The sequence below is a fragment of the Podarcis liolepis genome, assembly GCF_965112155.1.
Source record: "Podarcis liolepis genome assembly, chromosome: 5".
In the NCBI taxonomy this organism is placed as follows: Eukaryota; Metazoa; Chordata; class Lepidosauria; order Squamata; family Lacertidae; genus Podarcis; species Podarcis liolepis.
Window position 1 is genome coordinate 14093457 of NC_139556.1, and position 12308 is coordinate 14105764.

At 44.9% G+C, this 12308-nt stretch overlaps 1 protein-coding gene across 4 annotated transcripts in view; it reads left to right on the forward strand.

Moving 5' to 3' along the window:
* Nucleotides 1–3318: 3318 nt before the first annotated feature.
* LETM1 (leucine zipper and EF-hand containing transmembrane protein 1) overlaps nt 3319–12308 on the forward strand; it is a 30831-nt gene continuing 21841 nt past the window's right edge. For 2 of the 4 annotated variants that reach the window (XM_083502186.1, XM_083502187.1), the window contains exons 1-3: nt 3345–3537; nt 7143–7200; nt 8618–9074. In XM_083502186.1, the coding sequence (XP_083358312.1) occupies nt 3459–3537; nt 7143–7200; nt 8618–9074 (594 nt within the window). In that variant the 5' untranslated portion in view covers nt 3345–3458. Of the gene's footprint in view, nt 3538–7142; nt 7201–8617; nt 9075–12308 lie in introns of all 4 variants that reach the window. The other 2 variants (XM_083502188.1, XM_083502189.1) reach the window with 2 other exon arrangements.

The following is a 12308-nucleotide window of genomic DNA, read 5'->3' on the forward strand; positions in this document are numbered from 1 at the left end:
GGGTGTCTCCCCCTCCTGCTGCAACAAGCTACCCTCCCCCTGACTCCCAGAACCAGCAGAGGCATGAAATGGGCAGAGCAAAGACAGGCTACACAAAGACACCAGTCTCTGATTGCTTGGGGAAAGCCCTGGAGAGGAGACATATTGGAATAATTTATGGTCCTCCTCCTTAACTTCCTCCCCTATGATCCCTAATAGAAAAGCTTCCGGTTTTGGGGGGAATGTGTACTTAAGAAGTTTCTTCAGTTCATTATATATTAAATCCCTTTTTTTCATCTTTTCACACTCCCACCACATGTGGTAGAGATCCCCATCTTTTACTTTACATTTCTAACAGGCTTTATTACTCAATTTATACATTTTGGCCAATTTAACTGGGGTGATATACCACCGGTACATCATTTTCCCTAAATTTTCTCTTAAGGTGGAGCATGCTGTAAATTTCATACCTATGTTCCATAATTTAACCCATTTGTCATATTCAATCTTATAGCCAAAATAGACCACCCACTTTATCATAACTTTACTAACTCGTCCTTATTTTGTGATTTTAAATCTCTGCTGGGGTTCTCACCAAAGAGTACTTGCACCAAACTTGGATCTTGACATCCAGGAATTAATTCTGAATATGCCTATTTGTTCCCTGCCAGCCAACAGCATGTCTGCAAAATGGAGACACAGATGGGCCTTGGACGTAGTGTATATTGATTCCAGTAACCCTCTGGACAAAATAAAAAAATTCCTTCCAGTAGCACCTTAAAGACCAACTAAGTTAGTTCTTGGTATGAGCTTTCATGTGCATGCACACTTCTTCAGATACACAGTGTGCATGCACACGAAAGCTCATACCAAGAACTAACTTAGTTGGTCTTTAAGGTGCTACTGGAGGGAATTTTTTTATTTTGACTATGGCAGACCAACACGGCTACCTACCTGTAACTGAAACCTCTGGACAAAGTCCCCCATGATATTCTAACAGAGAATCTGGTAAAATGTGGGCCAGACAAAATAACTGTTAGGTGGATTTGTAGCTGGTTGACTGACACCAAACTGGGAGGGGTAGTTAATGCCACAGAAGACAGCACCGGGATTCAATATCAACTTAACAGATTGGAGAACTGGGCCAAAACGATCAAAATGAATTTCAGTGAGGATGAATGTAAGCTTCTAGCTGAACATGAGCCAACAAGTGTGATGCAGCAGCGAAAAAGGAAAAAGAAAAGAAGCTAATGCTATTCTAGACTGCATCAACTGTAATGTCCAGATCCTGGTAAGTCATAGGTCTACTCTATTCTGTCTTGGTCAACCACACCTGGAGTACTGTTCTGGAAGCCACAATAAGGAAGGGTGTTGACAAGCTGAAATGTGTGCAAATGAGGGCAACCAGGATGATCAGGGGTCTGGAAACCAAGCCTTGTGAGGAAAGGTTGAGGGAGTTGGGTATGTTTAGCCTGGAAAAGAGGAGGTTGAGAGGAGAAATGACAGCCATTTAAAATTTTTAAAGATAAAAGCTTGTTTTCCCCTGCTTGAGGGCAGGACTCAAATCAATGGCTTCAAGCTACAAGAAATGAGATTCCAACTAAACATCAGGAATAACTGACAGCAAGAGCTGTTTGACAGTGGAACAAACTCCCATGGGAGGTGGTTGACTCCTTCCTTGGGAAGTTTTTAAGCAGGGGTTGGATGACCCTTTGTCATGGATGCTTTAGCTGATATTTCTGCATGGGGTTGGGCTAGTTGTCTCTCCCGATCCCTTCCAACTCTACAGTTCTATGGTTTGCCCAGCATGATTAATTTACTTTAAGTAGATGCTCTGAACTGGATGAGGTTTACTGCTAGGTGGATTTGTAGCCGACCAACTAACGAAACCCAAGGATTGCTTACTTATGGTTCCTTGTCATCCTGGGGTGGAAAAGTGGCAAGTGGAGCGCCACATGGTTTTTTGTCCTAGGCCAGTTGTAGTTCAATGCAGGGCTTTTCCCCCCAGCCAGAACTAAATGAAACAGCTTTGGCACCTCTCAGGTGGGCGCCTGAAATATACTCAGAGTCGAGAGTGGATTTCATGCTCTTTATTCAGCTCATAGTGGTGAGGAGGGAATGGAAGTTCCCCCAAAGTATCTGCTTTATATACATTATTTACACAATGGGCTGCACGTGATTGGTTAATTCTGGAATTCTCCTGTAGGCCAATCAGGTTGTGGATTCACTTCCATCTGGAGCTGGATTGGGTGGTTCCTGCAGACCAATCAGACTGCTGCATTGTTCTAGGACCAATCAGACTGCTGCATTTTGGATCCTATTCAACTCAGTACATAACAGCGCCATTCCCATTATAAGAGGCACCTCTTTTTTCTAGAAAAATAGCACTGGGTGTAGAGGTCAAAGTGCTGGAATCGGATCTGGGAGAGCCCTGGGTTCAAATGTTCCCTTGAAGCTCGCTGGGTGTGACGTGGTGTGACATCCACTGCCTCTTTCGGCCTAGTCTGTATCACAGGGTCATTGTTGTGAAGCTAAACACGGGCTACACCCAAGAATTACCAGCAATAGAATGGCAGATGAAGATGATGGATTTTTCGGAGCTAGCCGACCTAACTGGAAGAGTCTGCCACCAGAAGGAGTATCAGGAAGAGTGGATTAAATTTAATGATTATTTAGTTAAATATGTTAAGTTAAATTATCTGAAAACAGCTTGCAGATACTTAATTGGCTTAGGATTTTATGTTAAGGGATGAATATGTTTAATTTCATAATAATCTAAGGATGTTAATGTTTAAGTTAAATTTTATATGAACTGTGATTTGGAAAACCGTTAAAAGGATATGCAATGAAATTCAACCAAGGGGAAGTGAGGAAGTCACCTAAAAATGTTAAGTGTAATTTTCAATAAAGCTATGACTTATGTTTGTTTGTTTACAATGTTGTGAAAACCATGTGCTACACGGAGGAAAAGGAGGCTACAAATGTAATAATAATACAGTAATCCTAACATAACGCAGTAACAAACAAAACAATGACCCCCCCCCCCGGAGTTTCCTGCCGCCCTTACGTTTAGGCGGGGAGAGGCATCCCGTTGCAGCCGCCTCTATAAATTTTCCCGCTCCCCGTGAGGAAGCCGCCGCTTTCCCTCAAGGGATGAGGTAAAAAAACAAAAATGGCGCCCGGAGCCGCCCCGGAGGCTCCAGGCGCGGCCTCGGGCTCAGCGTATCAGGAGCCGGCGGCTCCAATTGGCCACTCGGCCGTCCAACGGGATTCCGCGGGAATCGCTTCGAGCCGCCGGGCTCCGCTTCCCGGCGTGCGCCGCTTCTCCCCTCCCTCGGAAGACTCCCTCTCCCAGCATGCACCTGGCTCCGTCTCCACCCCGCGCGGGCGGCTCCTGAGGAGAAAAGTGGCCCGGCGAGGCGAGCGAGCGGACGCGGCTCTCTAGGCCGGACCGGCAGCCTCGTCCTGCGGGTGGAGAGATGGCGTTCGTGCTGCTGGCGCGCTGCGGCCGGAGCGCCTGCTCCGTCCCCAGGCGCCTCCGCTGGGAGCCCGAGGCCGGTGAGGGCGGCGTCGGACCGGGGAGCGGGAGAAGGAAAGCGGTGGGGACAGCCAGGCCTGGCGCCGGTGGGGCGGGCCTGGGGTATGGGGGGGCTCCGTGAGGGGGAGCGTCTGCAACAAGTCAGCCTTAGAGCTCCCTCAGCATGGCTTCGAGAAGGCCCTGAGCCTCCGGCGCCGGTAACCGTTCCGGATGTTGAGGAACTACAACTCCCATCATCCCCCACTGCCGGCCGTGATAGCTAGGAATCATGGGAGTCGTAGTCCAACAACCACCAGGGACCCATAGTTTGGAAAGGCTGCTGTCACAGCGTGTTTGTTTATTTGTTTACTTACTTCTTGGATTTATATCCCACCGTTTTCTCCGAGGAGCTTCCGTGGTTTGCTCCCTCTTACTCATTTAATCCCCGCTACAAGAACAACCAACCCTGTGAGGAGGTAGAGTTGAGTTGACAGGCAGTGACAGGCTGCCAAGGTCACCCCAGTGAGCTTTCATGCCTGAGCGTGATTTGAACTCTGGTCTCTTGTGTCTCCAGAGAGCTGCTGCCAGAGTGTGGCTGATTGCCCCGCACTGCCTTTATATCCCAAAGAGCTGGAGGTGGAGTTGGGTGGTTCTGCCCGCAGACTGTCTCACAAGAGTGGTGCATGCTCTGGTTATCTCCCATTTGGACTACTGCAATGCACTCTATGTGGGGCTACCTTTGAAGGTGACCTGGAAACTACAACTAATCCAGAATGCGGCAGCCAGACTGGTGACTGGGAGCGGCCGCCGAGACCATATAACACCGGTCCTTAAAGACCTGCATTGGCTCCCAGTATGTTTCCCAGCACAATTCAAAGTGTTGGTGCTGACTTTTAAATCCCTAAACGGCCAGCCTTGTTCCTGTGCCTTCATTCTCTTTAAAGCCCTAAATGGCCTCGGCCCAGTATACCTGAAGGAGCGTCTCCACCCCCATTGTTTAGCTCGGACACTGAGGTCCACCTCCAAGGGCCTTCTGGCAGTTCCCTCACTGCAAGAAGTGAGATTACAGGAAACCAGGCAGAGGGCCTTCACGGTAGTGGCACCTGCCCTGTGGAACATCCTCCCATCATATGTTAAGGAAATAAACAACCATCTGACTTTGAGAAGACATCTGAAGGCAGCCCTGTTTAGGGAAGTTTTTAATGTTTGAAGTTTTAATCTGTTTTTACTCCTCTGTTGGAAGCTGCCTGGAGTGGTTGGGGAAACCAAGCCAGATGGGCGTAGTATTAATAATAATAATGATAATGATAATAATAATTCACCTCCTTCCTTCCTCACCACCACCCTGTGAGATAGAGTTAGGTTGAGAGGCAGCGACTGGTCCCCAAGTTTACCTAGAGAGCTTCATGGTTGAGTGGGGGGATTTGAGCCCTGGTCCTAGTCTGCCACTAATCACTCTGCCACCACTGGCTCTCCAGAGTGCCTGGAACTGGGCAATAGAGGTTTATGACCTGACTCTGCATTAAGATGGCTTTAGGTGCAATGCATTATTGTGCAATATTGCAATATTAATATCTCTTGATGTGATTGGTGGAATGTGTTGCCATCTTCAGCTTAGGTTATTGGTATAGTGCATATTATACAGGTCTTTGCTTGTGGGATAGTTTGCTTTCTGTTGTGCCTTTATGCAGGTGAGAAGGAATGGTGATGCACCCTGGAGTTAATATTGAGTCTGGTGTTCTAGTACAATTCAGGTTGCTGTGATGTCCAAAAATAGCCATGTAGGGATCAAATAAGTAAAATAATAGCATGAAGCAAAGCCTTGGAATGCTTCTAGGCTTAACGTTATGAAGGTTATTGACACTCTGAATTTGAGCACCAGTCAATTGCAGTTTCACTGTTTCATTCCCAGTCCCCATGCTAGCAGCTGCTAGTCTAGGTAAGTCGTGAGTCTCATAGGAGGCATGTTCTCTTTAAGGAGGTACACACCTTGGGCTGCAGTCATTATTCAGAAGCTTAAAGACGAATTTCATTATGAAGCCATTGGAATAGAGGTCCCCAGCCTAATGATTGCATCTGGAGGGTGCAAGATGGAGCTGGTGGACTGGCATGGCACTAGTTAATCCTCTATTCACTGTTCTAAGTGCAGCTTCTTTATGAAACCTTTGAAAATATGATTCAATGACTCCTTCAGGTGAAGTGTTCAGTGAACTTTGATCTGGGGACCATTAAACTGATGGATGTATAAAATATATCTCAAAGATTACTGGGAACAGACTTCTGAATGTACATACTACGTGGTGTAATTAATGTCTGAGACCTATAGAACTAATCTTTGTGATGTGACTTAGTGTCTGGTGATAATTAGGTGGAAAAGTGTCTAGGCTATGCATTTAGTCATTCATGATACAGAAATGTTATCACTTCAACACGATATCCTTTTGAAGACTTTAAAGATATCTGCAACAATGAAGGCTACAAACGTATTTATTTTTAAACAGTAGAAAACTTCAGACACTCTCGTGCCTTTCTGTTTACTCTAGGCTTTGTGTGAGGTGCCAAATCTCAGGTGAAACATGGCACATGTGCAGTTGCGGAGTATTCCTAGTGTGACTAATCCCCAGATCTAATTTAGAAGCATTTCTGTCTCCTGCCTTTTCCTTATACTAACAGTTGTATGCCATACACTGGCTTTGTTTGATTACATTTTGTTGTGGTCTGCATATTTTTCTTATTAGTTTTATTGTGTGTGTTTTCAGCTTTAATAAGATAATCACTTGTTTTCTTTCTAAAATCCCCTTAGAATCTTATTGCTAATCTTATCTTGTATGTGCTTCTTAAGTAGCCTTAAGTGCTTCTAAGAATGGTCCCTTATCCACTAATGACTATGCCTTAAGTATTGCAAGGTGTAACTGTAGACTGACATTAAAAAACAAATTGCAAAATAAATAATAATTAAAATACAAATAATTATTTTATACAAAAAAATTATTTTAAATACAAATAAAGCAGAGCACATCTCAGTACAAGTGTGTATCATTCATATATTAAAACTACATATAAAGACAATACATACAGTTGCCTAACCACAGGTATTTAAATAATTATCCACATATATAGTTTTAAAATTAATATTTGAACGACATAAAGTATAGCTTCTAGAAACATAAAATGTATAATGTTTTGGAGAGTGAGAGGCACTACAGTGCAGCTTATTTAACATTTTGCAATTGGTGGGGTGATTTTGTTCTGTTTGTTGATTCTAGTTTATAATCTTGAATGTGAAATGAATTCTTGAATTTTGACAACTTGGTTTTAGTTCTATTGAAAATTTTTATAGGAAAGAGAGTGTACAAGTTAAAAATTAAATGAAATCAAACTGAATCATTTGCTGCTGTTATTGCTGGGCTTTGAGACTTACGATATAGTTTTATTTGAATAATCTGCTTTCTTTGCTCATCACCCAGTCTCCTGAAGGCTTCTTGTAACCTGTCCTGAGCATACAACATATTAATGTTTCTGTTTGCAGTGATCTAGTAGTATTGAACAAAGATATTTTGATGTTGGTGCCGCTACAAATGGTCAGTGTATTGTATTGCAATCTACTGGTTTACAGACTCTTTTTTATTTTATTTTTTACTTCTAGGTCATTTGGAAAACCGTGCTTGTTTTAGCTGTGCATCCCTGCGGCTAATAAATCATACGTAAGTAAACATATTCAGAAGATCACTTTCCCTCAATGGGATGCTGATCATAAATAATCCAAAGTAACTGAGTTTCCCCAATAGTTCAAAAAGTTAGAGATTAGTTTGTTTTCCTCATAACGTATGAGGAAACAAATTAATCATGCAGACATCCACAGTAGAAATGATTACAGGCGTCCCCCTACTTACACGTGGGTTATGTTCCCAGACTCCACTTGTATACGTGAAGTCGCGTAAAGTGGTGAGAGTGGTGTTGAGAGAGGCTGGGAAGCGGCTCTCTCAGCAGATTCCACCCACCTTCCCTGGGCAGCAATGTGCTGTTCTACTCGTGCGCCCTGCCTGCCTCTGGTGACTGGAAAATTGAATTGGGGGCAGGTGGCTCCTGTGGCCCATCACCATTGCGAGGCCTTTCGGCGTTCTCCCTGTTAGTCTTGGAAGCATAGCTGTCAACCGTCCCTTATTTGGCGGGAAAGTCCCTTATCCCAGCGCTGTGTCCCGCTGCTGTCCCTTATTGATGATGTCCCTTAAACTTCCTGGGTTTCAAAGGAAGCAGCTCCTCTCCCTCCCTCTCTGCCGCCAGGGAGGAGGGAGGCTCCAACTATGTTGCTTGGCTGCGTTGCTCACCCAATAAGGAGTCTAAGAATGACTGGGGGGTGGAGCTTGCATACCTTGTGCCGATCAAATCGGTCACATTGCCTGGGGACTCGCCTTTGCTCAGCGCTTCCCAGCGGAGAGGTGACGGTGGTTTTCCTTGCTGCATCCCCTTTGCCGGGTTGCTGCGCTGTGGAAACCACTGCTTGAGGCTTCGTTTGGCTGCTGGCTGGGCTTTCTGCCTTTGGCTCAGAGGGGCTCAGAAGTTGAACATACCTGTGCTTGGAAAATCTCTTATTTTGGCTGCTGATCCCTTATTTTCAAGGCTGCTGGTCCCTTATTTTCAAATCTGTAAGTTGACAGCTATGCTTGGAAGTTGCTGGACATGGTTTCTTATCTAGTTTCTCCCCCACCCCCAAGAAATAATGTTGCTGCCTGCTTGCGGGGCGGCAGAGGAGAGGGCAATGGAGGGCGGAGGGACTCTCAGATCCTGAGTGAGTGAGGGTGGCAAGATACTTGGAGCGGCCATGCAAGCTGTTTTCCCCTGCTCTCCATTTCTTCTACTCTTTTCGTGCCATTTTGGCAGCATATCCTGGTTCAAATCAGTTACTTTGTGGCAGCATGCATAAATGCAGTTGCACGTCAGAGGGCCTTTAAGGTGTAGTGGAAAGAGTGTTGGGTTTATATCTCCACTCATACAAATCATTTTGGATGGTCCTTCATATCACTATCTTAGTTTTGTATACTCATAGGGTAAAGGTAATTGCGAAGAATTGTGGAGTACGATGTGCCATGTAAATACAAGCACTCGCTTCTTTTTTTACAGGACAGCTCATTTTAAATATTGCACTCGTGCCTCTCCTGTTTACGTTTGCTTTGCAAAAGGGGATTACAATCGGACTGAAGGATCAGGACAAAGGCACTTTACAGCTTTGAGATCGTTTGACCTGTGGTCACCGACTGCTAACGGAGGTGTTTTGGGGCCATGTTATCTTCCAGTACGACAGTGGCATTCTTCACAACCCCGTTATGATGACTCCGTGGTAGAAAAGTCGCTTAAGTCTCTCAAGGATAAAAATAAGAAACTGGAAGAAGGGGGCCCAATTTATAGCCCAACAGTAGAAGAAAGCATAGTTAAAAAATCTATAGGACAGAGAATTGTTGATGAACTGAAGCACTACTATCATGGCTTTCGATTGTTGTGGATTGATACAAAAATTGCTGCAAGGATGCTCTGGAGAATTCTTCATGGCAGCACTTTATCCCGCCGAGAACGGAGACAGGTACTGAATCCATTGTATTGTTTCGGTGATTCAATTTTAGATCTCTTAAAAGCTGAGTTAACAGATTTATTGTTTATACAGAGTGACATTAGCAATATATTATTGAAACATTTTTGCCAGTAAATGCACATCACCTTGAATATCACTGGTTGAAATAATTAATAATAATAATATTTATTAATATTTATACCCTGCCCATCTGGGTTTCCCCAGCCACTCTGGGCGGCTTCCAACAAAATATTAAAATACAGTTGTACCTCTGGATGCGAACGCAACCCGTGTCTGCGTGGGTCGCGATTCGCCGCTTCCGCGCATGCGCGTGACGTCATTTTGAGCGTCTGCGGATGTGCGAGGGGTGAAACCTGGAAGTAGCGCGTTCCATTGCTTCCGGGTCGCCACAGAGTGCAACCCGAAAATGCTCAACCCGAAGCTACTTCAACCGCCAGAAGGCTCTCGGCGCTGGACCTCATGTCCAGGCAGAACAATGGGGGTGGAGACGCTCCTTCAGGTATACTGGACCGAGGCTGCTTATGCATTTCCCCCCTTAAATGGCTGTACAAAACATCATGAACATTTGTTGAAGTGTTTGGTTTTTCTGTGTACTGTACAAAGTAGCTTCTGTGTGCATTTAAATGGAGCAGAACATCGCTTGCATATTCTTACCCAGAAAAGTGTGCACAGTTTTTCTACCCCGTGGTAGAAAAATATTGAGTGACCAGTGTCCTTAAGCTACTTGCACTCAGTGGTGTACAGGTAACTCACAGCTTACATGAGGGTTCAGTTCTAGGGGTCCAAAAGACAGGAACTCCCAAACTGCCCCTCCACAAGGCAGAGGGCTGTTTACTGGGCTCAGGGACGGTCATGGGAGGACCCTGGGAAGCTTCCACACAAGTGAAATCAGTGTAAACTGCAAGTTATCTGTATATTCTTTAGCTGTGCTACTCCACATAATGCTTTTCAGAAGTGAGCCCTGTTCAGTTCAATGGGACTTCCTACCAGGTAAGTTGGTATAGGATTGCTGCTTCAATTGCTGTACATTTTTACATATCGAAAAACAAAAATCAAGTCTACTGCAATAATTGTTCACTAGATTAAATATCTATAATTTTTTAGTTTTATTTTCATGTTCTGAACAATTGAATAGTTTTAGACAGTGTTAGAAACTGAGAAATGAAAGCTAGGATCTAAGTGGTACTTTAAATGTAGGTTATGGACGTAACAATGAATGTCTGGATGTGCTTTTTTGTCATAGCATACAGTTGTTGAGGCACTATCACTTCTCATTTTGCAGATTTAGGCTTAAGATTCCACATTTTCATATCAACACATCATTCAGTATTTACCGTATTTTTCGCCCTATAGGACGCACTTTTTCCCCTCCAAAAATGAAGGGGAAATCTGTGTGCGTCCTATGGGGCGAATACAGGCTTCCGCTGAAGCTTGGAGAGCGAGAGGGGTCGGTGCGCACTGACCCCTCTCGCTCTCCAGGATTCAGGAAGCTATCAGCAAGCCTGGAGAGCTCTGCGGAAGTTCCTGCAGGGCTCCCCACACTGCGGGAGCAGCCTGCCACCCGGCGCGCGGGGCGCCCTGAAGCAGAGCGCCCCGCGCGCCGGGCAGACATCGGCCAGCCCCACAAGCTCGGGGGACAGTGGGGAGGCGCAGCGCCGCCATCCCGCTGTTCCCCGACCTGGTTTTTTTTTGGGGGGGGGGGAAATAAAGGGAATTTTTTCCCCTTTATTTCCCTCCAAAAAAATTAGGTGCGTCCTATGGGATGGAGTGTCCTATGGGACAAAAAATACGGTAAACATCATACAGTACAAGGGAAACCTCTAATAGTGTTTAATAGTGTTTGTTGGGAGCTCCATCATCAAGTGTTCCCTTATATGGCTCAGCCACGGAGAACCTGTGACTCTCCAGATGTTGGACTTCAGCTCCCAGCTGGCATGGCCAGAGTTCAGGGATGATGGAAGCTATAATCTGACAACATCTGACTAGTCACAAGTTCTGTATCTTTGACACTGGTTCTCTTGCTTTTACTGTTGTAAAGAAAATTGCTATGCGTTGATTTCTTTAACACTGTTAACAGGTAACAGTGCTTTTTTGTGCATCCATTCTAGTGACTCGCTCTTGTTTTTTACCTCTTATTAGCAGTAATAGCAAACTAAAGTTAACAGTTGAACGATTTGTATTTTTCTTTCTTTCAATATATACAACCTATGCATACACCTAAAGTACAGTGGTGCCCCGCAAGACGAATGCCTCGCAAGACGGAAAACACTCTAGACGAAAGGGTTTTCCGTTTTTGAGTTGCTTCGCAGGACGAATTTCCCTATGGGCTTGCTTCGCAAGACGAAAATGTCTTGCGAGTCTTGAGATTTTTTTTCGCTCCCCCCCTTTTTCTAAGCCGCTAATAGCCTTTTAGCAGCTAAGCCGATAAGCCTTTAATAGCCGCTAAATCGCTAATAGCGCTAAGCCGCTAAGCCGCTAATAGGGTTGCTTCGCAAGACAAAAAAACCGCTAGACGAAGACACTCGTGGAACGGATTAATTTCGTCTTGCGAGGCACCACTGTATATACAGTGGTACCTCGGGTTACATACGCTTCAGGTTACATATGCTTCAGGTTACATACGCTTCAGGTTACAGACTCTGCTAACCCAGAAATATTACCTCGGGTTAAGAACTTTGCTTCAGGATGAGAACAGAAATCGTGCTCCGGCGGCAGCAGGAGGCCCCATTAGCTAAAGTGGTGCTTCAGGTTAAGAACAGTTTCAGGTTAAGTACGGACCTCCAGAACGAATTAAGTACTTAACCCGAGGTACCACTGTAGTGATTTAAAAGATGTTGGGGTTAGGCTAAAATACATTTAAAATTACTATTTAATTTTTTTTAAAAAACACATTTCATATAATGGCTTCAACCCAAGTTGCATTTCTGTTTGTGCAAGGAGGAGCAAGTTCCCCTTCCATCTACAGCCCCCTCCAACACCTGTATTTATTTATTATTATCTATGGTGCTTATATCCTACCCTTTTCTCCAAGGAGTTCAAGGTGATGTATATGGTTCTCTCCCTCCTCTTTTAATCTCCAGAACAACCCTGTGAGGTAGGTTAGGCTGAGAGAGAGTGAATGGCCCAAGGCCACCCACTGAGCTTCATGACCAACTGGGGATTTCAACCCTGGTCTTCCAGGTCATGGGCCAACACTAACCGCTATACAACGCTGCACCATTCCCA